We start from the raw sequence: 26,530 nt of genomic DNA on the forward strand, positions 1-26,530 counted from the left end.
TTTTAAAGAAAGAAAGGGCAAAACTGGTCAAGAAGAAACAGTTTAACCTAGAGGCAGTAAGCGTAAAAGCAGAGAAATTCAGGCTGGTACTTGCAAAAAGATATGCAGCCTTAGAACAGATAGATGATAATGACATAGAGCTAATGAATAAAACCGTAACTAGGCTGGCCTCAGAAGCAGCAATTGAAGTGGGAGGCAAGGCACGAAGGCAACGAGTAGGCAAACTCTCCCAAGTAACATATGACCTAATAAAGAAAAGTCAAGAAATAAAAGTGTCCACCTCAATAAATCAGATTTGAGGTACTGTCAAAAGTGATCAGCAAGGCGAAAATAAGTGATATACGAAACTATAACGTGAGAAAGACTGCAGAAGCAGTAAAAACTCGATGCAGCCTGAAATCAGGGAGAAAGAAACTTGGCATAGGGCAAACCAAGATATATGCGCTGAAAGATAAGCAGCGCATTATCATCAGCAATCTCGAATATATAATAAAAGAAGCGGAATAATTCTATACTGACCTGTACAACACCCAGAGGAGCCAGGATACCTCCATTAGCAAGAGTAAAACCAAGAATGGCGCCGAAGCGTCTACTTAGTGCCCAGAAACAAACGATCGCATAGAGCGTTCAGCGAGCATGAACAACAAACACAAGCGGTACAGGTAAACTTTCACATATGTCAAGACTGCGTATGCCGTCAATTTCACCGTCAAATAACGTCAACGTGAACGAAAACATCAGAGAAAACTTCGCTTACATCAATTCCCACAGTGCGCGGAATCTGCAATTTTTTAAACCGCAGATTAGGTACATTGGAAAGTAAATGACATTGTTGAGTTTAGTGGCATCATCCCATCGGATATTGGCGCTTAACGTATCGTAAGACAATAGTCAGTCCTCCACATCGCATTAGTCGGTTCCTCTGGAGACCACAGGAACAGATGAAGAGCAGATGGCGAATGGAGGGGGTGTAGACGGCCGAGATGTAGACGGCGGGGGCATGGTTGCGTCTTCAGGCATACAGAGCCGTATCGTACGGGTACGGAGTTAAAGGCTGGAAGCTTGGCAGTCGATCCCACCACCTCAAACAATTTAAAATGATGTTTATTGCCCGGAACAGGTGGCTTAAGCAGTTACGTTGGGCAGTGCTCTCAACCGTAACTTCAGCGTAGTCGTCTTGCATTAAGTGGTCATGATGCTGCTGTTGGTGGTGTACATCATCTTCATATGGTGGTGTTTGTGTTCGTCACAAGGCAATTAGAGCTGGAAAAAAAACTAGCCTATTAGGCGTTATACTATTGCACGCAGAGGTAGTTCCTTTCTATCATCAACAAACATTCTGGACCTCTATTTTTGTTACTTCACCGGAAACGCGAAGCGCTACGAAAGAAAGAGCCGCTGTCTCCCTCTTTCTGAGGCGCAATAATGAATGTGCTAAAGTTTACTGCAAACGTAGAAAAGAGCTTTTGTGGGGTCCCTCTGGGTTACATTAGTTGTTTCCAGTGAAGTCATGAAATGAACTTACGAAAGTCAATATTCAAACTTAGGTGAAAACAACATAGCTCCCTTAATCAGCTGAAACTTGCCCGATTGGTGGTGCAAATATTAGTTGTTGCAGTGATAAATGAGAATGACAAATGAAAAAAAAAAATGATCGACAATTGCCATCATCTTCAACTCATTTTCGTTCACAAAACCATTCCCGCTTTCTACAGCGAACGGAGCCTTAACACCGTTCACCAAGCATTACTCTGTTATCTTAGACCACCGCAAGTGAAGAACAAGAAATCAGAAATTACATATTACGTGTTTATTTTTATCCAGAGAAGAAACCGTTACTGATATAAATTGGTCTCATCAAGAGAAGAAGAGCCGCTTTATTTGCCGCAGATGGTGCTACAATAATCACCTTAACATGTCTAGTAGAACCGGAAAGATTTGGCCTTCGAGAACATAGTCAAAACATGCTGTTTATAACAGCCAGTGATATACAGCAGTGTTTCGCTATAGCATTGTCCACTTTATAATGAATGTTTTTAGCAATAGGGAACTTCTCGAGGCAGAAACCGCAGTTTCATATCCTTCAGGCATTGCCAAGGGAGCTCCGCTGAGTCCCGATTGTACTCTAATGGGTGTTCAGGCACAATACGGTACTTTTGGGCAAGAAGTGACAGCATCAGGAAGATCTCCATCGTGGCAAACGTATCTCCTGGGCACGCTCGACGTCCTGCGTAGAACATGATGTAATGTTACTGAAGAGACCAAAATCACTTAAATAGAGAATACCAAAATAATTAGAGCTGTACTACTAAATTTCCCTCGCACGATATCAGTACATGACACTCTCAGGCTCAAAAGACGCTTTGTAAAGCGATTTCAATGCGAAAACAAGAGGAGTAACGCTGTCGCCTGGAAATTTTGGGGCTAACATAACCTGATATGGCTAATTTTGACAACGCCTGCTCGGCTCTAGTTTGTGTTCTCGGAAGAAATAAACAAAAATATACTCTTAAAAAGGTAACGAATAGACTCAAGAATTTGTAAGAACACTTATACCGCCACCAGAACTCTGATACAAAAAGAAAGACCTTTTATGAGTCAACTCATTTTGACGTAGAGGTGTCGCGGTCCTAGAGCGAATATCAGAAAAAGAAAGCTTTTACATATATTTGATCTTTTGTTTTTAAGCCATAAAGACATGTTAGGATAAATCTAGGAGAAATATTTCTCAAATAATAAGTCATCAGTCTCAAGTGATTGATACCAGCTTTGCTACGTTGCGAGAATCAGCAAAGGAATGTTTTGCAGCACTTGACACAACATTAAGCTGACCATCGTTTCTACTGAACATGATATATCGTCAAATTTCGCATGGCGAATAAGTGCCCTGCAGTTCAGAAAAAAATATTCTGCGCGAAATAACTTAACGTGAATACCTAGTGACAAGCGCAAAAGCGATAAGGGTAGGGAAAAGGGCAAAATACCAATTTTGATATTAAAAAGGTAGCTTTCTTTCGCTTGCGCCACCTATTCCCATTGGCGTTTTTCTGTTTCTGGCTTCGTCCACTCGGATTCTGCCAGATCTGCCTCGACGACAATAGCTTCTGAACCAGCCTTCGGCATAAATCGAAGCCTCCTCATGAGTAAGCAACAACAGCTCGAGTGTCCTCTCCAAAGATACAAAGACTGCTTTTCGACGTCATCTAGGATTCGCCAAACACATGTTGCGAAGCATTGCATAATAACCGAAGAATCTGCTCGGGCACTCCGCGGGAGCTCCTACAGAGTGTCGACGGTAGAACGAGAAGCTATAAGGCAACAAGTCGACAAAATGCTGCGCGACAACATCTCCCAGCCACCGAACAGTCTGTGGGCGTCGCCTGTTGTCTTAATGAAGAAATAGTACGGAACTCAGCGCTTCTACGTCGGTCATCGCCGCTTGAGCAAAAGAACAAAGAAGGACGTATACCTACTCTCATGGATAGATGACGCATTTGACCGACTCTGCAATGCTAAGTACTTTTCGACAGTGGATCTCAATGCTGGTTACTGGCCAATTAAAGTCGGCGAAAGGGATTGAGAGGAGGCCACGTTTATAACGCCAGATGGCCTCTTCGGTTTCAAGGTGATGTCATTCGGATTTTGCTATGCACCTGCAAAGTTCCAGCCCGTGATGGGCACAGTCTTGGCAGGACTGAAGTGACAGACTTATCTCGTCGACGTGGATGACGTTGTAGTCTTTAGCATAGATTTCGAAGATGACCTGAGGCGGCTTCATTCAGTACTACAGCCGATAAATTCATCTGGACTCACTCTGAAGCCACAAATTGTTGTTTTGCTTACGAAAACATTCTGTTTCCAGACCATGTTACCAGCAAGTCTGGAGCCCGTCCCGACCCGCAGAAGACATCCGCCATTGCTAACTTCCTGCGGCCCATCGACAAAAAGACCATGCGCAGATTACTTGGCCGATGTGTCTATTACAGGTGCTTCGTCAAGCACTTCTCAAGCATTGTGGAACCATTAACTCCTCTCACGAGAGCCGACATCGGCCTTAAATGAGAGGCACCGCAAGATGAGGCAATTAAAGAGCTGTAATGACTGCTGCAGTCACCGCTGGTGCTCTCACACTTCGACCAAGACGCTAAGACGGAAATACACAACGACGCAAGTGAAATGGTTCGCGGTGCTGTGGTAGTTCAAACGAAGGACAGAGTTGAAAACGTAAAGGCTCAATTGGACTGGCGACTTGAGGAGGTCGCGCGAACATTCGGGACTGGCGACTAAAAGGTGACTGAAAGTGAACGATGCTGACACCGACAAGCCTGGGCAAGCGCGACCTGCAATCGCAATCTCAGTGATTGTCATTCTCAGCGAGAACTCTACGGATCTACACAGTTCGCGCGCTTTTGCTGGTTTCGCGTTCAGGCAACAGCCATAGATTTTATTCAAGCGTAGAGGCAGACGTCGTCACTGTGCTGATGTGCTGCGCCGTGCGTGGTGTCAGCTGTGGCAGCGCGTAAGCCTCCGAAGAAAAGGCGACGCTAGTGTGTGCGCCCATGCTGCAATTCGCGATGAGTGGCCGGCCACGCGAGCCGCCTACTGCTCGAACTTCCCGCGCGTGATGATATCCAGAGTAAGTTGTAATTTGTAGTTTGTGTTGCGTGGGAATCGGAGCACATCTTTTTTCCTTGCATTTGATAGCGTTCGGTTTCCTACGAATGCTACCGCGTACATTCGGCACAGAGCTGGAACTGCTGCACCCCAACATCACGAAGCAAGACACCAATTACGTTGCAGTAGTCGGACATGGTTGCGTGGACTCTGCAAATGCACTCTTGCAGTCTGATATGATGGCATGGGCTTTGGTGCGACGCAGGTGGCCGCCGGTAGAAAACACATGCTAACATCACTATGGGCGCGTTGCTGACTGGCTTATGAGTTTGGCGACCACGATCGCACGACTGTCAGATCGAGTAGTGAGCGAGTGGCCTAGAATAGTAGCTTTTGGAGAAAATCCACCATTTGAGACTGGTCGTAGTGCGACTACCTTGGTCGCACGACCGCTGTCAATCGCCGGTGTGAACGAGCCTTCATAGCTTACGCTGGCCGGCTACTATCAAAAGCAGAAGCGAATTATTATTCGAATTAGAAAGAGTTCCTTGCGATTATTTAGGGTACGGCGAAATTTCGGCCTTCATTATAAGGCAGGCACTTCAAAGTGGTAAGCGGGCCCCACGTCATGTGCGCACTCGCAAACATGAAGGATCCTTCAGGTGACCTTACACGATGAAGCCCGAGACTCAAGTAATTAGGCATCACTGTGGTCAGTCCGGGAGAAAGCATCCAGCCACTCACTGCCTGTCGCGCGCTTTTTGACCCACCACCACAAGGCGAACGAGACGGTGACGCTTTTTCATAGGAACAATAACTTCAGACGACTTCACCGAGCAGCAATGAGCAGGCGCGCAGTTACGAAGCCTTGTGGAGTAATTGGAAAGCCAGACCGACGTCGTCCCTAGGGCATTTTAACGTCGACTGTATTTGTTTCGCTTGCGGAATGACGTCCTCAAATCAGAACTTCTCCCCAGTCCGCGCAAACTACCTTCTCGTTGTGCGAGCAGAACTCCGGCTACAAGTCTTACACGCCCTGCACGATGATCAGACACCCGGGCACCTTTACTTTTTTATTACGCTTGCAGGAATACAAGTACTACTGGCCGCCCCTGACCGCCTATGTCGACCGCTACATCAAGACGTGCTCTGATTGCCAGCGACGAAAGACACCACTGACGAGGGCAGCGGGTTTACTACAGCGGGTTCAGCCTCCTCGCCGGCGGTTTCAGCAAATCGGGATGGATTTGTTGAAACCCTTTCCGATGGCAATATATGAACACGAGTGGATCGTCGTGGCCGCCGACTACTCTGCCCACTACGCCGAAACGAAGGCCGTGCCCAAGGGTAGTGCAGCTGAAGAAGCCAAATTTTTCGTCCACATCATCCTGCTACGACGTGGTGCCCCATAATTGCTCATCACTGACCGAGCAACGGCTTTTAGAGTGCAGCTCACGCAAGCCCTTCTGCAATACAGCCACACAAGCCACAGGAGGACAACTGCCCACAATCCGCAGGCGAATGGTTTTACGGAGAGGTTAAACAAGACTTTTGCCCGTATATTCGCAATGTAGGCGAGGTAGAGCAGAAGACCTAGGATGCCGTCCATTCGTACGTAACCTGGGCTTTAACACAGCCGTACAAGAAACGCGGCCGTACAAGAAACCACGCAAATCACGCTATTCAAGCTGATTTACGGAAGGAACACGCCGCCGACTCTCAACGCCATGCTGCTGTACGTCACTCTCGCAGGCAACCTCGACGTCAGCGTCTACCTCCAGCACGCCAAACAATCCCCACAGCTCACCTGCCTGCACATCAATTATCAGCAGAGGACCTACAGGTGGCACTACAATCGCAGACGACGACACCTAGAGTACCAGACCAGCGACCATGTTTGCGTTTTGACCCCAATAAATCGACTAGGTGTTAATGAGAACCTTCTGCGACGCTACTTCGGACCGTACAAGATCATTCGACGATTGGCACACTGGACTACGAGGTTGCGCCAGACGGCATTCCGCTATCACAGCGACGCCGCTCACGACCTGAAATTGTCCATGTTGTGCGGCTCAAGCAGCTCTACCAGCGTTGACGAACTTTGGAACTGTTTCTTTGTTTTTTTTTTGCCTAGGCGTGCTTTTCCTTTTTGCTCTCCTGTTATGTTTCTTGCATCGGAACAATGCTATTTAAGGGAGCATTGGTACTTGTTTGTTGAGTGACCGGGTTTCACCGTCTAAGAAATGTTATCGCTATGCGGAGGACGTGCCGGCATGTATCGGAAATTTCTCGAATGGTAGGGACGGTTGTACCGCTGACTGTTGTCACTGAACCTTATGTCACCTGATTCCTTGTACTCGCGATGCGAATTTTGTAGAACTTTCGGGCAGACAGGCGGACACCAGCGATTATTCTGCAACTTTCGAAGACTCATGTATGAAAGCCGAAGTGCTTGCGCCGCAGAAGAGATTTCGACGATCTCCTACTGTGTTCGCCGCTACATTGTGCTTTGACTGTAGCCTGTTTTCGTTCTGCTTTACTGCTGCTTCAAGGCAGCTGAAGCCAAAATATCACTTGGTGCTGGCTGCAAGATTCAAGTGGACTAGTGATGTTAACCTCTTTATAGAAGAAAAGTCTGCTGATTCTTAGTGAAACATATTTTTTACATATTTACTTTCAGGCGCCAGACCTTCCTCTTTGCTGCGAAAGAGTCTGCAAAAAGAACCTGTGCAACGAAAATTTGAGCAACGCCAAGAGGCCACGTAAACGCTAAATCTTCTAGTGGGAGATGTTGGCATCTGTAATGGGAGCTTCTGCCTCGTTCGCTCTGCGCTTGACATAAGCGAAAATTGTATGGGTGTATCTATTTCATGTACTTGGCAGCTGCGGGAAGTTGGCGCTTTCTCTGAACAAAGCTTCTTCTTTAATTACAAGCTGGGGCCCTTGATCATCTAGCCTACGGAGTGACTAAAGCTAGCGCTGGGCAGCGCTTTCCAATTGTATGTCTCTTAGAAAACTGTTCAAACACTATGGATTCGAATGTTTGTCGGCGCGGTGTCTTCAGCCCGAACTACTGTGTCTTTAGATGGTGTCCACTGGTCCTTTCTCGGTGGAAATTGATCATTCCGTGGAGATCCATTTACCAACTGGCATTTTCTTTTAAAATATACTTCCTATGCTATATCTACTTTATTTACAGGAGCATGTGCCTGAAAAAGATGAATCAAAAACTTTTTATTTTTTGAAAAAAGCTTTGGTGCTCCTACGGCTGAAAGCTTAATCGCATGCGCGGTGCAGATAGTTAGTACAGACACTTTTTTGCATGCTTTGAATGACCCCTCAGAAGTGCACGCTCGGGTGATATCCTGCACCACCTGCATGCAATGATACGGGCCAGTGGGGAGAAACTTTCCTCTAATTCAAGGAACATTTACACCCGTCAACGGTATAGCCAACACCGCGTAATGGCTGCTCCTGGCGTGGTAACTACCGACGGGCCAACTTTGTGTCATGGTCGTGCTTTTAAAGAATGTAAATTTCGGGCCTATTATAAAGGGTTTTGCCTCCAACATTGCACATCGTATGGTAAATATATCTCGCTACTGTTCATCGCAACTATATATCATTTAGGGATGTTGAAGTTTAATCTATTTAGCATTTTGATGCATGTGACAAGGCTACTGCTTGGTCACAGGCTGCGCCTTCCCTTTACCGAGACAGGATTTCCATAATCTGTTTTAGAATATTTGCAAGGGCAGCAGTATATCTGTAAACTATACAGTCAAAGGGGAGAGGATGAACGCATATTGCAAAGAAAACGTTCACGTCTGAATACCAGCATCGCAGGTGACTTAAGATATGCTCTAGAATACCAAAATATGTGCACTGAAAACACAAAAGCGCCCTACTACCATGGCACTTATTGCCTGGTTTGTGTTTTCGCTTCCTTGCGATAAACTTCCTCCTGCCGGCTGCACTCGTTTACTTTGCAAAATATTAAGAATATCTTACCAATCGAAAATGGAATAAAATATTCCGGCTTGTTTCGGATTCCAGTCCCATCTTCAGTCAGGAAACGGTGCGGATCAAAATTATTTGGATTCTTCCACAATGTGGGGTCGCGGTGCACTGCCGAAATGTTAGGAAGAACAACTGTTCCCTTAGGGATGAAGAAGTCACCAATCACCACGTCTTCTGTGGCTCTGCGAGGAAAGAGAAGAGTTGTCAGTCAGCCATTAACGCTAACAACGAAGCTGTTAACGCCGTAGAGTTTTATACAATATTTACCAGAGGGCACTCTGGCGCTGCGATCGCTCAGCCACCATGGGAATGATGAGCAATACATGATTTTGCTCTGACCTTCGTACCGGTAGGTAGAAACTTTCTCATAGTTTTGTTTATTACACTTTATTTGTCTTAAGTGTCCAAAATTTCAAATTTATTTATGTTTTCCCAACTACAGAATACCCTGCGAACACGGACAATTGTCGCAACTCAACCTGTTGAGGTGCCGAAATGGAAACGCGCCAAGCGTCGCGACATGCTGGCTCGTCAGCAAGAAAATCATAAGGACGTTCTGTGCTGCTTCTAGATTGATGCGTCCGCGGCAAAGTGGTTTCAGTATCGCGCTTCTGTATTAGATGTCCTGTGTTCGATTACTGCTGACAGATAATTTTACTGTTTATTTATTTATTTATAACACGGTACTTTGTTGAAAATGACTAACTTACAGAGCCGCGGAACTATTTTAAGCGAGAAGGATGAAGGTTATGCAAATCCATTTACTTCCCATAACTCCCATGTTCGCTGAACCGCCCGTATTGCAACTCCTGTAGAGACTAGTGCCATAGTTTCCTCTTGTATTTGTAAACCAGATCGCTAGAAAGCCTTATATGATTTTTTTAACGTTCGGAATGCTCTGGTAATGGGCACGCAAGTTTGACGTGTGTGTCAATAAGCGGTTCATTAAAGACTGCTGCACCCCAGGTAGCACACAAACTCTTGAAAACGTCGTATTAAGGGATTCAACGTCTGAAACGGATTTTTGACCAAAATCGACGCATCAAAGACGTTCCAAACAAGATAGCTTAAAAACGAGGGGTGAATACGTTTTGATAACGTTTGAAGCCAGGCAGCTTAAAAACGAGGGGTGAATACGTTTTGAAAACGACTCAAGGCGCCACCGCCACGCCACGGCGCGTCAGCCTCTTTAGCGGCTTCTACAATATTCAACAACCCATCAACGCGATCCAACCTTGCGCAAGGTGGCGATACCGTCGTCAAATCATGTGACCAAGGTGGCCACGTGATTCGTCATGCCGGGCATCCGGGCGAGCCGGGCATAGTCGCGTCGTCATGGCGTCGTCGCGTCACCGCACTCGCATTGCGCTGTGGTGTGTTTGCGGCTGTTCTGAATGTGCTGCCTCTGCCCTTTGCTATGTAAGTGTTGCAGTGTTTTGCTGTCAAGAAAACGATATTCTGTGATCAGTTTGGGTTGTGCGATATGTTTGTGTGGTTTTAATTTGGAAATCAGTAGTGTTTTCAATTGTTATGTGACCAAGGCGGCCACGTTATTCGTGAAGCCGGGCATAGTTGCGTTATCGCACTCGCATGGCACTATGGTCTGTTTGCGACTGTTCTGAATGTGCTGCCGCTGCCCTTTGTCATGTAAGTGTTGCAGTGCTTTGCTGTCAAGAAAACGACATTCTGTGATTAGTTTGGGTTGTGCGATCTGTTTGAGCCGGCCATAATAGCGTTATCGCACTTGCATTGCGCTGTGGTATGATAGCGGCTGTTCTAAATGTGCTGCCGCTGCCCTTTGTCATGTAAGTGTTGCAGGGTTTTGCCGTCAAGAAAACGACGTTCTGTGATTAGTTTGGGTTGTGCGATCTGTTTGTGTAGTTTAATTTGGAAATCAGTAGTGTTTTCAATTGGAGGGCGCGGAGTGGAGGGCACTAATCAGCTCTTCAAGTTCATTGTCATGTTATGTGAGGCGCCTTTTCACTGACGCTGTAATTAAGGCGTTAAGGGCAGTATAAGGACGAAAGTTAGAGGGACGAAATCGTGCCTGTGTGTCCCTAGCGTCGGGGTCGGCCGCTATGCGTGATCCTAACAAGAAAGCATTTTGCAGAATGCGAAGAAAGGCGGCAAAATTTCTGTCTGTGCGCACCTTGCCGATCTCCGCAATAGAGCCGTCATCGTGGTATTTTTGCTTCCCGTTTAGCAAGAGTGTTGCAGACAAGGGAACTGGTTCAAGCAGGCCTTTTTTTTAATGGTTCAGTACTAGTGCGGTATCCCAAAAGTGAGGTCAAGTGCTCGCCCTATTTTCTTCCCTCGCGCTACAGTGCACCATACCGTGCTTTCATCGTTTGCGCTTCAGGTTCTCGATTGTGTTTTCGCCCCCTTTACCCACGTGATGGGTATTTCATGGTATTACCGGGTACCACATGCGTCCATATATTGTGTCCAATATATGAAACGGCCAAATTCGATTTTATCTGACGCCTCAAATGGTAGTAATGTATTGAGTCCCTTGTAGCTTTGTGCTTGTTATCAATTTTACTATTTGGCGAATGGATACAGCATGTACGCTGCATAGCTCGCTTGTGGATACTGCATACGTGAGTCGAGTATGCCCTTGGTATAAAATAACTTGTATGCTTTAGGTAGTACGATTGTTTGCAGTTTGGGACATGTGTCGGAATGTACGCTGTGCGCCCTTCGCGCTTTACTTAGTCGGCGGCCTGCCGAGTTCGTGCGGGTGCCATGTGTGCGCATGGAGTTCGCGAAGCGCTCTCGCAGATTTTTTTTTTATATACATGTGTTCTGTTCGCGCGCTTCGCACAACAGGGCATGTCGCAGTTCTTTGTCCTTGTGCAACACATTTTCCTAGCATACGTCTGTGCATTATTTGATACCAGTTTCACACGGGGCTCTTTTAGTCGCTATCCAGTCCGTTACAAATCGAATTTCTCGGTCGTGATTGGCTCCTTTGAGTAAGTTACGAAAGTGAGCCAGTCGCATCGATAATTTCGATCCGGATCGGGCTTGATCGCGATCGAGAGTGGTCGTGTGACACCGGTTTTACACATGGCTCCCACATAGGGAACACTAAGTTCAATGCTACTGAGTGAAGAGCAAGTGCATATATATGCCAGTGGTGGTATGTGGGCAAGTCTTTCTGGTGAAGCCAATACTTGTGCATTCAAAACGTTTCAATTGCCAGCGTAGTGCATCAATGTGTCTACTTCGACAAAATGGAGCACCAGTGCCGATATCTGAGCATACCTGTCCAGGGCAGCAAGTGTGTCTACATTGAAACCACTACCAGCATGTGCGGCAGTTCTATTTCCAGCAGCGGGACTGCACAATAATCAGTAGGGTGCTCTCAAGCTGTTTATCTATGAAGCTCGGCCTGGACTGTGGGCCAAATATTTTTGGACGTGAAAGGGGGGGTAATTGGTAAACATCAGTGGAACTGTGCCTGGACTTCGTGGCAAATGTTTTTGGATGTGAAAGTGTGAGTGAACTGGCAAAGAATTTGCTCTGGGCTACATGTGTGAAACGTTTTCTCATTCAGATTGCTTTTCTTTACTTTAGGAGACTGGAGATGTGCGCAAAGTGTGACATGTCAGTGTGCTAATTAATGTATTTGCTCGTTTGCAAATAATTCGTTGCAACTTTGTTTTTGCCAGAGAGGTACAACTTTGCCTCTTGTAAAGGGCTTTTTAGATAACACTTACTATTTATTACGACCATTGCTTCCTTTGTTACACAAATGCAGCTTCCAGTGCATTCCAGTTTATTTCCATGTTTATCTAAGTTTCTAATATGAGGCTTGCATATTCATTTCTCACGTTCTGGAGTGGCAAGATGCAGCATTACTGTCTCATCGTTCGCTGTACTACAGTAGTGTTCACTTGTTACACTGAATCCCCCGTTTAAGTATTCTGTACTAATTTCACTTTATTGCTTTTTTGTTGTATGGTTATTTTTTCTCGCCATTACCTTCTTTGATATATTCTAAAGGCAATATTTCCAATTTTGCATTGTTCCCATTTTTTTTTATTTCTGTCACAGGATTGTTTTATGATGGTATGCGGTGGTATGTCTTCTTGTGCTCTTTTCAAGCTTCCAGCTGATTGGTAACATTGCTTGGAGGCAGTTACCATCCGATTCATACTCTTGCATTTTTCAGTCTACTTCTTCCATTCGCTCCGATGTCACTTCTGCATAACTCTAGTCCATCTAATAGCACGTGCACTTTACTATGATAAATTAGACACTTTAGTACACTCCAGGTTTTTCTGTTCATTTTTGTATGTGTACTTGGAATTTTGTTTATGTGCTAGTGAATGTTCACTTTCGAATTCATTACGAATCCTTTCTGCAACTTTTGTCATTGTTGATGTACTTTTACTTCTATTTGCATTTCTCACACAGTTTGTTCGAACCTTGCATAAGCATTACATTTCAATAAAGTGTTTTTGCTTTGTCACAATGTTCTCATTTCATGCACTCTTGGCATGAAGGGCTTGGTCTGGCCACCTGCCAAGACGTGGCCATTTGTTCTTTGCAGGATGTCATTCCTATTGTGGTTGTAAGCATCGTAGCTTACTAAAGGCGGTAATAAGGATTTATTATTCCTAACAGGCTCATTTTCGTGCGACTTGGTAGAGGATGCGCCGGCCATGCGGGGAACAGTGCTTGGCACTGCGCCATGGCTCTTACAGTCAACACCGACGCTTCTACTCATCTGGGGCGCGATTGGAGATCGTTGTTCGAAACGCCCGATCAGTTTCACCTCACGCGATTGGCCTAGGCCGTGCCAACGGGTGCGGCTGACGACGTCTGCGCGGCATAGGCCAGTCGTGTGAGGCGAAACTAAACACGTGTTTTGAACAACGATGTCTGATCGCGCCCGTCACCCGCGAAAATTAGCTTCAGATGATCGTAAACCTTTCAAGACCGCTTCTAGACCAGCTTTTTGATAACGTCCTAAAAACGTTTAGAAATTGGTTACGAATAGTTTTGGCAAAGGGATTACTTTTGTCTTTCCCAATCCTATTTCTAGACCAGCTTTTCGAATACGTCTTGCAGACCTGTTCTAGATCGTCTCAAGAAAGTAATTAAGCCGGACATTAGCAGAGATATACGACGTTTTCCCGCCGAAGTTCTCTCATTCATGTCTTCTTTAACCCGTTTTTACGTCTTGGATAAACGCTACGAAAACGTTACGTATCTCTTTTGTGCTACCTGGGACCCCTATTTTAGGACAGTTTAGAGGTACGATATGAAACCGTTTATATTCTACGCTCTGCTCGAAGGAATGAAAAGAGAAGAAATTCTGTATTATTTATTTTGTATTTTGTACAGGTTATGGTGCACTAGTAAAGAAAGGTTGTTATGAAAGGTGTTATGAGCGAGAGTCGAACCAACGACCTGTGGTGTTAATTAGGGCGATCATAATTACATCACTCAAGCCCGCGACCCAACAAAGACATATGTGCGAACCGGCTTCTGTAAGTTGGATTCCACTTCACATTCTGAATATCGAGATTCTAACCCACTAGTTCGGTGATAATTAGGACGAGGTGAATTAAGGTCAGGTAAATATTGACACCGTTTAATTAGGACACTCGAACCCGGTGCATTTTGTGGGAGTCAAAACCTCGACCTTCGGCGGGAGTCAAACCCACTAGGAGATTTGGGCAAGCCATCGATATCTCCAAGTTGGATTGGGAGCACTGTGAGGTGTCAAGGAGAGTAGACGCGTTCCAAGTCGGCTTCCAAGTCACGTTCCAAGTCTAATCGATGTCCTGTCGCCAAAAACTACGACTACGTTCATGATGTTACTAAGAACCCGTTAAAACCATTGTTATCCGGGTTGCCCAAATTTCGCCAGTTCTACGGTACTTTATTGTTCGACCACGAGAACGCCGTAGACTCGGCAGCCGCAGACGCTGCACGAGACGTGGCCGCCATGGCCGTCGCATGGGGCTGCGACGCACACAGCATGCGAGAAATGGAGCTTTCGACCGCGGAGACTGTAGTTTTTTGAGCAACCTATGGAGTATACCATCCATAAAATTTAGAACAGTTGGAGCGAGCAACCTCGAGGCGCGCCCGTTCCGAACAAGCCAAAGGGAAGTCTCCGCCTCGCATAATAGAGGGGCAGCATCCAGATCGGAGAAGCGATATACGCTACCGCAGGCATTCCGCAGGCGTCGCGGGCGCTCGCTATCTGACCAGCCTGTGATCAGAATGTAATTAATATTGTCATCAAGAGCACCCAAGTTATTAGTCAGGTCCTTACAATCGGACAGCTCAAACTCGGAGGGCAGGCCCCGAGCAGGTCAAGCCTACGTGAAGCCATCAGACAACACAATCTGTGATGTTATTCAAGGGGTCCTACAGCCCGTGAAGGGGATATTAGTCAGGCCAATTATTCGCCGATGGCTTCAGTAGTAGGAGTCCGAAGATTAGGAGAGACTGACATAGCACTGATTGCGTACGAGGGCAGCAAGGTGCCTTTCAACGGTTCTTAGAGAGGGCATGGCACTTGTCAAGCTGGCAGTATGGCTAAACCAGCGCTCCTACCTTTGCAAGCATGGCCGTGGATTATTGCCGTGATTTCTTCGAGCAACGTACACGAGCAGTCTACATACACCCTTGCTGAATCATCTGGGAAACCAGGCATCTGACACCTCATGGGACAATCTTCGGTGGACGACAGTGACGTCAGCAACCATAAGCCTACTAAAGAACCGACACGACCATGGGCACAGCAGAGGGCACGGCACTTGTCAAGCTGGCAGTATGGCTAAACCACTGCTCCTACCTTTGCAGGTTGGTGTACAAACTTATGCAGTTTATTGCAAAAGCGACAACAGATCTTGATTGTCGTGCCGCGCCCTCGCATGTGTTGGTCTATTGTGGTGGACTGTTGGTCGACATTATTGCTATTGTTAACTTCAGGGAATGTAGAGGAAAACCCGGGCTCGAAGACTGCTGAATTGTTACAACAAATCTTGGGTAATCAGAAAGAATGTGATGACAAGATGAACACGATTAGAAAAGAAGTCGCTGAACCTAATACGAAGGCTGAAAGAATGAACAGGCATCTCATGGCCGTGCAGGAAATGCAAAAGAAAATTGAGAGACTAGAAAACATAGTTCAGTAACAAGCTGAACGACTAGTGGATTATGAAAACAGAAGCAGAAGAAATAATGTACGAGTTTTCGGTGTTCCCGAGGCCAGAACTGAGAAGGAAACAGATCTGCGGAAAGTTGTCGTAGATAACATTCTCGGAAGCTTGTTGGGGGTAGAAACTAAATCGATAGAAAGAATTCATCGCATTGGTAAACAAAGACAAAGCCGGGTAAGACCAGTAATTATGAAGTTCATGGATTATGGCGAAAAAGATAAAGTGATGCGCAACGGTAAAATGCTAAAGGGCACTTCTTTTAGTATCAATAATGACTACTCAAAAGAGAGCGTTGATCTGAGAAAGAAATTATGGGAAAGTAGTGCGTTGGGGGGGGGGGGGCGAGGGATTGAGCTAAGGGGGCACGGGTATCACTGGTGTATGATAAACTAAAGATAAATGGATGCTTGTTTATTTGGGATCAAGAGCAAAATGAGCGGCGTCTGTATAAAAGCCGGCGTGACAAGATCGATAAAGACGAAACAACTCCAACAGCAAGTGCGCATGACCGGCATGAAATCTTTTACTCGGATAGTTCTGCCAGCAGTTCAAGACAACTGCCCCACTCATAGCTACGAATTCCTGTGCAAAATGCTCGCAGCATCGTTAATAAAGTCAGAGAACTAGAATATATTCTACTGGCACGTCCACATGTAATATTACTTACAAAAACTTGGCTGCGTGAGGGAATAGGCAGTGATTTCATTGTTCCTTCCGGGTACAAATTCTTCAGGTGGGACAGAGATTCACAAGGTGGTGCTGCCATCATAGTTAAAAATTCCGTCCAAGCTTCTACGATTGATGTAATGTTCCCGAAAGTGTATGGTGTAAGCTTACATTCGAAAACAAAATGTACCTCATTGGCGTAGTATACAGACCACCTGCGTCTTCGCCAGCATTTCTGGATCTGCTAAACGAATTCTTGGTTGACCATGTTAACAGGAACACGAGGCTGATAATGGTTGGAGACTTTAACTTGCCGCGCATTAACTGGCAAAGTTTATTGCCCGGCGAGACAGAAACAGTTAGCTCAGAAAAGCTCTTGGAAATAAAATTTTCTCATGGCTTGGAACAAATTGTGCAAGAACCAACTAGGGTTACAGAAAAGTCAGTCATTATTGGATCTTGTTTTCCTATCGCACAACATAATAGATTATGCATTAGATATATATTGGAAGGCATATCAGACCATAATATGTTGTCTTTAAACATACAGACCAGTGTGTGCAGTGTAGGGTGACCGTTTCTTCAGGTAAAAGTAAACGACTTTAAAAATGCAGATGACACCGCCATCATCGATTTTTTTAGAATGGCAGTTTAGTTACCTCGAGCAGGCATCGAAGTGCGAGTCTGTGGGGCAACTGTGGCAAAGATTTAAAAGTAGCATCATAACTTGCGTCGACCGCTTTGTTCCAACTCGTATTAAGAAAACGCACAAACGAAACCCTTGGATAACACGCAGCATTATCCATATGAAACGAAAAATTAAAAGACTACGAAAACAGAAAGTGAGAGCGATGGAAGTTGCAGCTATAAAAATTTAGATGAAAGAACCTCTTGTGAAATAAAAAAAAAAAACAGTTCTTTGATCACACGCTTGCCAACTTTCTTAAAAGTACGCCACACAAATTTTGGCTTTACTTCAGTGAAAGAAAGGAAAAAATTGAACAGATTCAACATGAAGGAAACGTCCTGACACGAGTTGGAGACTTAGCTGATACTTTAAATCGCTTCTTTCAGTCAGTTTATACAACAGACAAAGGTGATAAGATAGACGAATACGTGAACGGCGAATGAGGACCGCAATGGAACTAGTTATTATCAGCCGCGAAGGTGTTTTACAATTGCTGCTTGAAGTAGACGCGAAGAAGGGAAGCGGACAGGATGGTCTACCAACTGAAGTTTTGAAACAATATGCCGAATGGTTTTCATTTTACTTAGAGATAATATTTGCGAAGTCAATTGAATCTCATTCACTTTCACAAGACTTGCGCATTGCAATAGTAATCCCTGTTTTTAAATATCGCAACCGTACGCAAGTAAACAATTACCGACCCATATCCTTGAAGTCAGTTTGCTGCAAGGCCCTAGAACACGTTATTGCAAAACATATTATTAGTTTTCTTGACACTAACGAGTTACTTTCAACAATCCAGCATGGATTTAGGAGCGGTCTTTCTACGGTGACCCAGTTAACAGAAGCACTCCATGATTTCCACTTGAACATGGATGCACACCTACAAACACACGTAATAAGTGTTGATTTTAGGAAAGCTTTCGATAAGGTTTCTCACCATAAATTGCCTTTTAAGCTCGATAAAATAGGAATAGGTAAAGAAGTGATTCAAAGTATAGCGGTCTATTTATCTATGCGTCAATAGTCTGTAAGGATTGAGGATTGCATTTAAAATCCATTGCCTGTGTACTCTGAGGTTCCCCAAGGTTCTGTTTTGGGACCAATACTGTTTTTGTTGTTTGTTAATGATGTCGGTGCACTAGTTGAACCGCCTGTTAAAATGAAACTTCTTGCCGATGATTGTTTGATTTATATCCCAATAGGTTGCGAAGTTGACCAAATTAATCTGAACAGACGTTTACAGGCATTAGACGAGTGGTGTTTAAAATGAGACATGTAAATAAACTATAGCAAAACAACATTTACGCATATTCGCTCAAGTAGGAGCGAACTTTCCTTCATATACCACATTGGAAACCATCCTCTGAATAATGCAGATAATTTCAAATACTTAGGAGTCAGTATTATGCACACGTCGCAATGGCATTCACACATTGATAATATATGTTCCAAGGCAAACCAAAAACTATACTTTTTAAAGAAAAAATTGGAATGCGCTACACAGGACGTGAAATTAACAGCCTACAAAACTTTTATACGACCAGTCTTGGAGTACGCTTGTGTCGTGTGGTCCCCTCATCAGAAAGTCCTGAAAACAAAAATCGAAAGAATACAAAGATTGACAGTCCGTTTCATATGCGGAAAATACCGACGCATGGAGTCTGTTACAGCCTTGTTAAAATCTTGTGAACTAGAGCCTCTGGAAGAACTCAAACGTAAGCATAGGCTAAAGTTTCTTTTTAAAGTCATGAGTGGGCAAACAAAAATACACAAGGATCTATATCTACAACCTCCACGAAGGAGATGCCATCGTCTCAACAATGGCAGAGCTATTCAATCTTATCTAACACGTACTGATGATTTTCGTTTCTCCTTTTTTCCTGACACGATTGAAATGTGGCACAGATTGCCTAATGCAATTGTGAGCGACGAGGGTTCTGCCGAATTTAGAACTGCGTTAGATACTTTCTTTTGCGAGGATGTATACTGAATTCTTACTACGACCATTTTTGTTGACTTTTCTTTGTATAACTACTGTTCTTTGCTCCTTTTTTTTCCGTTGTTGCTGTTAACTACCAAGAGCGCCAGTGAATTTTATGTTGCATAGAAAGAAAATTATGTATCATGTATTCTTGACACATCACTCTCCCTGTAATGACCTCATGAACGGGGATGACAGTATCAAATAAATAAATGAATAAATAAATAAACAAATAACATAAATTAATTACTGGGAAGAAGCTGTGCCGGTTTGCCTCTACCGCAAGACCACGCCGGCCTATCGTTGCTGCGGCACGATCGGACATCGCGCTGATGTCTGCCCTTATCCGTCGGCCTGTCGATGCGAGGCTTGCGGCGGGACAAACAGAGAAGAAGATCACAAGTGTTAACTATGGTGCCTCATTTGCGGGGGCCATCGTGCCACGTGGTGCATCCAGTGCACTCAAAAGCACAGGAGAGGCAGTGATGTAACTGGAGCCATGTGTAAGCCCGTGAATGGAAAAGCCAATAAGCAACATTACTCCAGGAGCGCTGGAAGGAGTGAAGCTCACGACCTGCATGCTCGTAAGCGGGGGGAGACCGCTTCGCCTCAACCACATGCGACAGCCTTCTGCGGGGAACCTAAGGGAAACGGTCATGCACGATGGGCCCGATTCAGAACGCGGACCAGGAAATAAACGAGCAGCAACAAGGTGAGCTGGGCCGATGTAGTTGCCTCCTCTTCCCCCAAGTTGTCTAATGAGAAACTTAGAGCAGAGAACGAAGGCTCAAACTATAAATTCAAGAGATTAGATAGAAGACGGCAGCGTACGATCGAGGGTACCATCCAGTGCTTTAGAGTACCTGAAGTACTCTAGAGCACTTCAAGTACCCTCAGCGCAGGTGATCGAGGAGGACAACCCTCCTCCGCCGCAGTCAGGTAGTGTGGCTGAGTGATATCGGAAATCGGGCGAGGAGTGTCGGGCAGCGGCGTCGTGTTGGCGACTGCACCTTCGATAGGGCAGTGTACAGCGAGCGCAAACGCGGACGAAATTACAACGAAATTCAATACATGGATGGAAAGCATAGAAAACGAATGCGGGAGGAAATCGCAGAAATGGAATCTCGCATGCTACCAAGCCCTGATGCTAGCGTTAAAAGAATTGAAGAGACGGTATGCAAAACATTTAGCAGAACTTAAAAGGAATGGCAGAGCGGACATAAAATGTTCGAGCCACACCTCTCAAAACTCTATGGTTACGAGATTAGGATTGACCGTAAGTGACAAGAATGCACCGAATAATCACACATTACGCCACCCAGATTGACAGGCAAAATGGGTTGCATCTGATGACACACTGCACTTCAGAAAACACATCAAGGACTAACCTCTTCGAGTTTGCAACATGGCTCGTCAACCTAACTTGACAATATCACACTGGAACGGCACGGTCTTTAATCGTAAGCGGAAATTCCTACAACACTATGTGGACTCTCTAGATGAGAAGCCGGATGTAATCGCGTTACAGGACGTTAATGTGGCAGCTAAATTCAGGTGTTATAGTAAGCATCAAACTTATACTTTGACCTGTATACTTGTACACAAGACACTACGGCTCATATTAATTTATTTATATTTTTATTTTATGCAATACTTCCGGCCGCCTTATGGTAGCCAAGGCAGGAGTGGGTATATGACGTTTATATATTATTGCTTCATCAAGAAATCACAGTAACAACTACAATAGAGAACCACATAGGCAAACAGTAAGGTTACTGTGTAGCAAATCAGGAACAAACAATAAAAGACACAAAGGCGTTGCATTCAAATTCGAAAATAAAGCATCAAGAACATGCTAGTAAAAAGCCGAGCACACCAAGCTTATTAGCTAGAAGGGATTGCTGAAAAAAATGCATTCGGTGATGATAAGATAGCCACATCGTAAGGTAACTTGTTGCAGTCGGCTATCGTTCTCGAAAAGAAGGACAGCTTGTATGTTTTGGTTCTGCACGGAGGCATTATAATTGTTTAATCACCTTTGTGCCGAGTCTGTCGTGTCCTGTTGTATTGTATGTAAGTATGGAATCCTATTGTGGCAATTATTAATAATGATTGCAAATAACATATTTGATCGACTGTACAGGTCGGACTCTACGCTCAAATACAACATGTGTTTATGCGTATTCTCCCTAACACTCGTTCTAGTAAAGGAGCGTAGGTATTTATTATATAAAGCAGTCCAAAACACAGGAAAGCAGTCTGACAAGATCTTTCGGAAAGCGGCACCGGCTGCAATATCTGTGCCATCCACTATATTAGGGATTTTAATGCGCACACCTTTCTCTGTTGTTACAACAACGAGAACGTAAAAGACAAAAATGTGGCAGAATAAATGTCGGATATGGCTTTTGCTTTTCTAACGGACCCGCATCAGTCTACGAGAAAAGGCAATAGTTTTTCAAGGAAGACATGCCCCGACTTACCGCTAGTCAGAAATGTTAAAAATTGCGAGTGGCAAAATACGCACAACGCCTGAGGCATTGATCACTATATACTACGGATTCGCCTAGACCACAACAAGCTTTGGAAACACAGGAAACAAGCCCGGCTTGTGGATTGATCACTTCTTAGAGAGTCCAGAATTCTCGACTAAACTCGCCTATCCAAGAATATCGGAAATCAGCTGAGTCGCTACTAGCTGCCAGAGAAAGAGTCACGAGAATGCTGCACACCTCATAGGATGTCCCGGCAGCCGACAACCACCTACTTCACCTCTGGCAGGCCAGAACAGGCGTTACCACAAGTTGGAAAAAGCAAAAACACAACCTAAAGTTTAAAATCAAGATCGCTGAAATCACTCGAAAAGCAGCGGACGCATGGACCTTGGTCAAGAACAACTGGCTAACCAAATGTGACTCAATGTGAGGCGGCCTTGGCGTCAAGTCCCCGTGGAGCCTCCTGCAATGCCTTATCTAGCCCAGCTAGACGACCAAGAGAACCCTCCACGGCTATGAGGATATGGATGAGCGGCTGGTGGCAGCAGTGATGAGCAAATACCTCTATACGACCAAAGGTTACCAGCCTGTGTTGCAGTATCAAGGCAAGGATAGGCAAGAATATCCAGAACTCGACAGAGACTTCGAAGTAAAAGAAATACAGGCGGTGTTACTAACCATGAGAAAAGGTACGGCATCAGGACATGACAAAATTAAGGTCGCCTTGCTCGACAACAAAAACAAAACAATGCTACGACACCTAACGGAATAAATCAATGTGTGCTGGAGAGCTTCCAAGTTGGCAGTGGTATCGAAATCCGCACACGGCACCTTTATCCCTAAGCCATGCTAAGAGGGAAATAATAATAACCTCCATCCAATTTCGCTCATTTCATGTGCAGGATAGCTTGTGAAAAAATCACTGCATGCGATATTTCTCTCTTCTGCTTAACATCTGCTTTTTGTATAATGTTGGCATCTTCCAGTCCTTTAGGATCCTTGAAGTCGTTAGACATTTCGTATAAAGGGCCGCAAGCTTTTCAATAATATCTCCTTCATCTTTGTTTAAATCGACCATTTTTCCATCTTCTCCTGCCGCCTTTCCTCGTTTCATGTTTTCTAAGGCCATTGTAACTTCATCGCGAATTAAAGAGGGAGCCTCTGTAACCTGTTCATTACTACTTTCAATGGAAGTACGCTGGCTGCTCTGGATATTGTACCGGTCACTATAGAATTCTTCCACGGCTTTTACTATATCTCCTAAATTGCTGATGATATTACCCTGCTTATCTTTCAGTGCATACATCTTGGCTTGTCGTACGCCAAGTTTTCTTCTAACTGATTTCATGCTGCGTCCATTTATTACTACTTCCACAGTCTTTCTTAAAGCGTTATAATTTCCAATATCCTCTATGTTCTCCTTGTTGGTCAGTTTTGACAATTCCGCCAATTTTTTCTGATCTCTTGGGTTGGAATGTTTCATTCTTTGCCGTTTCCATATTAGGTCCATCGTTGCTTGGGAGAGCTTACGTACTCGTTGCCTTGATGCATGACCTCTCATTTCCGTTGCTGCTTCTGAAGCCAGCCTAGTTACGGTTTCATTCATTACCTCTGTGCCATCTACACAGCGCAATTCTAAGGCTGCATATTTGTTTGCAAGAACCAGCCTGAATTGGACCGCCTTTATTCCTACTCGGTCTAGGTTGGCCTCTTTCTACTTGACCAATACTACTCTTCGTCTCTTCAAATTCAGGTACATCCTAGAACTCAGTATCTTATGATCATTGGACTTTACCATGTCTAACACTTCTGCATCCGGCACATCGCTGGGATTGGGAAAAAGTGTGAAATTAATTTCGTTCCTGATTCGATTCTATATATGATCGAGACGAAAAGAAGCTGAGGGACCTGATTTTTATTAGTCGTATGATAAGAAGTTAACAAAAGTAGAAACCAAGGACAGCATAAGGGAAATTATATGTTCTTATTCTTTGATATAAACAAGTTATAAATGAATGGACATGGAAGGGGATGAATAAACAACCTGCCGCAAGTCGGGTACGAATCCACGTCTTCAAGTTACGCATAGGATGCTCTTACCAACCGAGCTTCGAGATGGAGCGGCGCTGCTTTCCCAAGCACTTTCTTAGGAAAACACGAGGAAAGCGGGAGATGAAAATTCAAGAGGATGAGCAAAATGTGAGAATGTGAAAGCAGGAGCCAACGTTTCGACAAATGCACTTGTCTTTTTGAAGGTGACATATGCTCTCCTTGGCAACGTATGTATAGGTTCGGTTTCTGTAAAGGGGGGAGAGGGCGTTGCAGGTGGGCGAGGTAACGACCTAAGGGTGCGTCAGCGGCGAGGGTGTGGAATTGAAAAGAAAGATGCTTCGGTACTGAACGTCGGCAGACCAATGTGACGTAGTGCCATGTGTCAACGGGTCCACGTGTGAGTGTAGGTTCCTGTTTTCTTGGAAGGCGTCTAGACGACGACCGAGGAGGGGGCAGCGGGGTATGTGTTCCACTGGAGATCAGGGAGCTATCGCTCTCTGGAAGAGAGAATAAAAGTAGGGGCCGAAATTGGTGCTTGCTGGAAAAAAATGAAATTAGAGAATGAAATGAATGAGTGAAAGAAAATAATAATATTGACAACGCAATACCAAAAAGCGGGATAAGTAAATTAATGTAAAGTAACTAAGTGCTATTGCCTATAGCTTGCACGTTAGCATAATGAATATATTCTAAAGCTACCTTTGAAACGTTTATGCTTACTGGTTGCAATATCTTGCACTTATCGATGAGGTCTGTCTCCCGCAGAACGGAAATAGACTGCAGTAGGTAGAGTTAAAGTTCATCAAAGGTATGAGCTGGTTGGTTGGAAAGCTCGGCGACGCACTTACGAAGCTGTTTAGCTGTGTCCCCGTGATGTACGTTTACCGGGGGGTTCTTTGATTGTCCCGTTTCACCGATATTTAGTTTCTTACTGAAGGAACTTTCATGCTTATAAATAACGTGAAAACTATTGTGCGTAAAGGTAGTTTTTACTTTTCGTGTATACTTGTGTGCGCTGCTTCTAATTTTAACGTCACTTTAAAGGTGCTTGCATGTATTGCACCAGGATCGAGAACATCCTCGTATTAGGAAGCAATGATGTTGGCTGACTTTGCAATAACATGCCTTTAAAGTGTCTGTTGTGGCAATAGGTTACCCTTGGTACTAACGGGAACGCTTTTGCTTACACTCGTTACTTGATAATATTACGCGGTAAATTTGTGGCGGGTTGTTTATGTTTGGGAGGCCATTAGAGTGTTTTGTTATGATGACTGGTGGTCTCTCGGATTCTGGTGTAGGCTGTTTCTCACCTAATTCCGGCTGAGTGTAAATTCCTAAATTACCACTTGTCAAACACCCCGCCTACCACCGATCTTTTGTTCAAGATATGCCCTACTTCTTTCGAAATATCGACGGAATTACCGCCAACCAAATCTTTGCGACGGCGCTATTCTGGTCATTTCAGATTTCTCTGCCCTTTAGGCTAATGTATGCATGAATGAAGGAAGTGAAGCCCTATCGAAGTCCCTCGCAGTGAATTCCCAAGCGTACGCTCGTGAAGTTTACCTCTTACTCCTTACATTAGTTATCACGCCCAGCTGTTTCGAATTAGATTGCCTTCACTTCCTTCAAACTTATACCACTAGCATGGGAACACCATTTGCTCCCACGTATGCCAACATTTGGTTTATTCCGGAAGTCTATAATAATAGTGCTTCGGGTGGGCTCCATGTACCAATTGTGTCTTCCGCGACCGACTATTAGTGGAAGTCAGTTTTGCTAAGACGTAGTTCACGTCAGTTAATCGGTTGGGTATCTTGAATTGACCGCTATATGTTGAGATAAACTTGTGACAAGCTTTTTTTTCCGTAGAGGTATCCACAGTAAAACGTGATCGCCTGGAGCGAAAGTGGCAGGTATATGTCGGGCGTCACAGCGCGGCTTGGTTGAAATTTGTGAAGGGGGTGTTAGGCGAGCTATCCGACGTGCTTCTTCGGCACGTCACAATGTCTGTGCAATGGATGCGTCTTCGTTCAGTGTGAAGGGCAAACATGTGTCAAAGAACGTTTGGCGACTGTGAGCGTACAACAGATAGAAAGGCGCATACCCACTTACATCGTGTTTCAAGGTATTATATGCGTGCTAGATGAAGGGCAGCGCGTCATCCTAATTCTTGTGATCGCTGAGTTGTACAGTGAGAACATGTTGGTAAGCGTATAATTTTTGCGTTTGGTGAGGCGATGTGTTTGTGGGTTGTATGGTGTTGCATGCTGATAAGTTGAACCGCAAAGGCGCAGCAGATCTTCAACGACGTCGGCGGTGAATGCCACCCATTGTCACTTGTAAGAACATGTGGAGTTCCGTGGCGTAGGATGAAAGAACGAAGCAGAAAAGCGACACATCGGTGGCGGTAGCAGAGGTAAGTCCCGCAGTCTTAGTATAGAGCGTATAGTAGTCGATGCGCACGATTATCTAGCGACAGCCGCTAGAACTCTTGGGAGAGAGGCCGAGCAAGTCTGTATCAACTTTTTAAAATGGTGGTTTCATTGGTTGCCAAAAGCCTGCAGGAGTTGTCACCGGCTTTTTATGACATTGACAACCTGGACACCTGGCAATGCCCTGTCTTGTGCTCTTCCATAGCTTCGGCAAATAAAGGGCTGGTGTGATCGATGAAGCGTGGTAGCAAAGGCGAGGTTACGCGATGTCACGTCATCATGCATGACGCCAAGAGAAGCACGCAGGCGTGCGGGAACAATAAGGAGCAAAGAAGCGCCGTTAGCAGAATAGTTTTTGTAAAGCGGGCCGTCACCCAGCGAGAATGGCA

General features: G+C 44.9%; 1 protein-coding gene across 1 annotated transcript in view; it reads right to left on the reverse strand.

Moving 5' to 3' along the window:
* Positions 1-1,857: 1,857 nt before the first annotated feature.
* Positions 1,858-26,530, reverse strand: part of LOC126534890 (cytochrome P450 2C20-like) — a 72,252-nt gene continuing 47,579 nt past the window's right edge. Inside the window, exons 7-8 of the mRNA XM_072289196.1 lie at positions 8,626-8,816; positions 1,858-2,227 (exon numbers count right to left, since the gene is read on the reverse strand). Of these exons, the coding sequence (XP_072145297.1) occupies positions 2,037-2,227; positions 8,626-8,816 (382 nt within the window). The 3' untranslated portion in view covers positions 1,858-2,036. The remainder of the gene's footprint in view (positions 2,228-8,625; positions 8,817-26,530) is intronic.

The sequence above is a fragment of the Dermacentor andersoni genome, chromosome 7 (genome assembly GCF_023375885.2).
Source record: "Dermacentor andersoni chromosome 7, qqDerAnde1_hic_scaffold, whole genome shotgun sequence".
NCBI lineage: Eukaryota > Metazoa > Arthropoda > Arachnida > Ixodida > Ixodidae > Dermacentor > Dermacentor andersoni.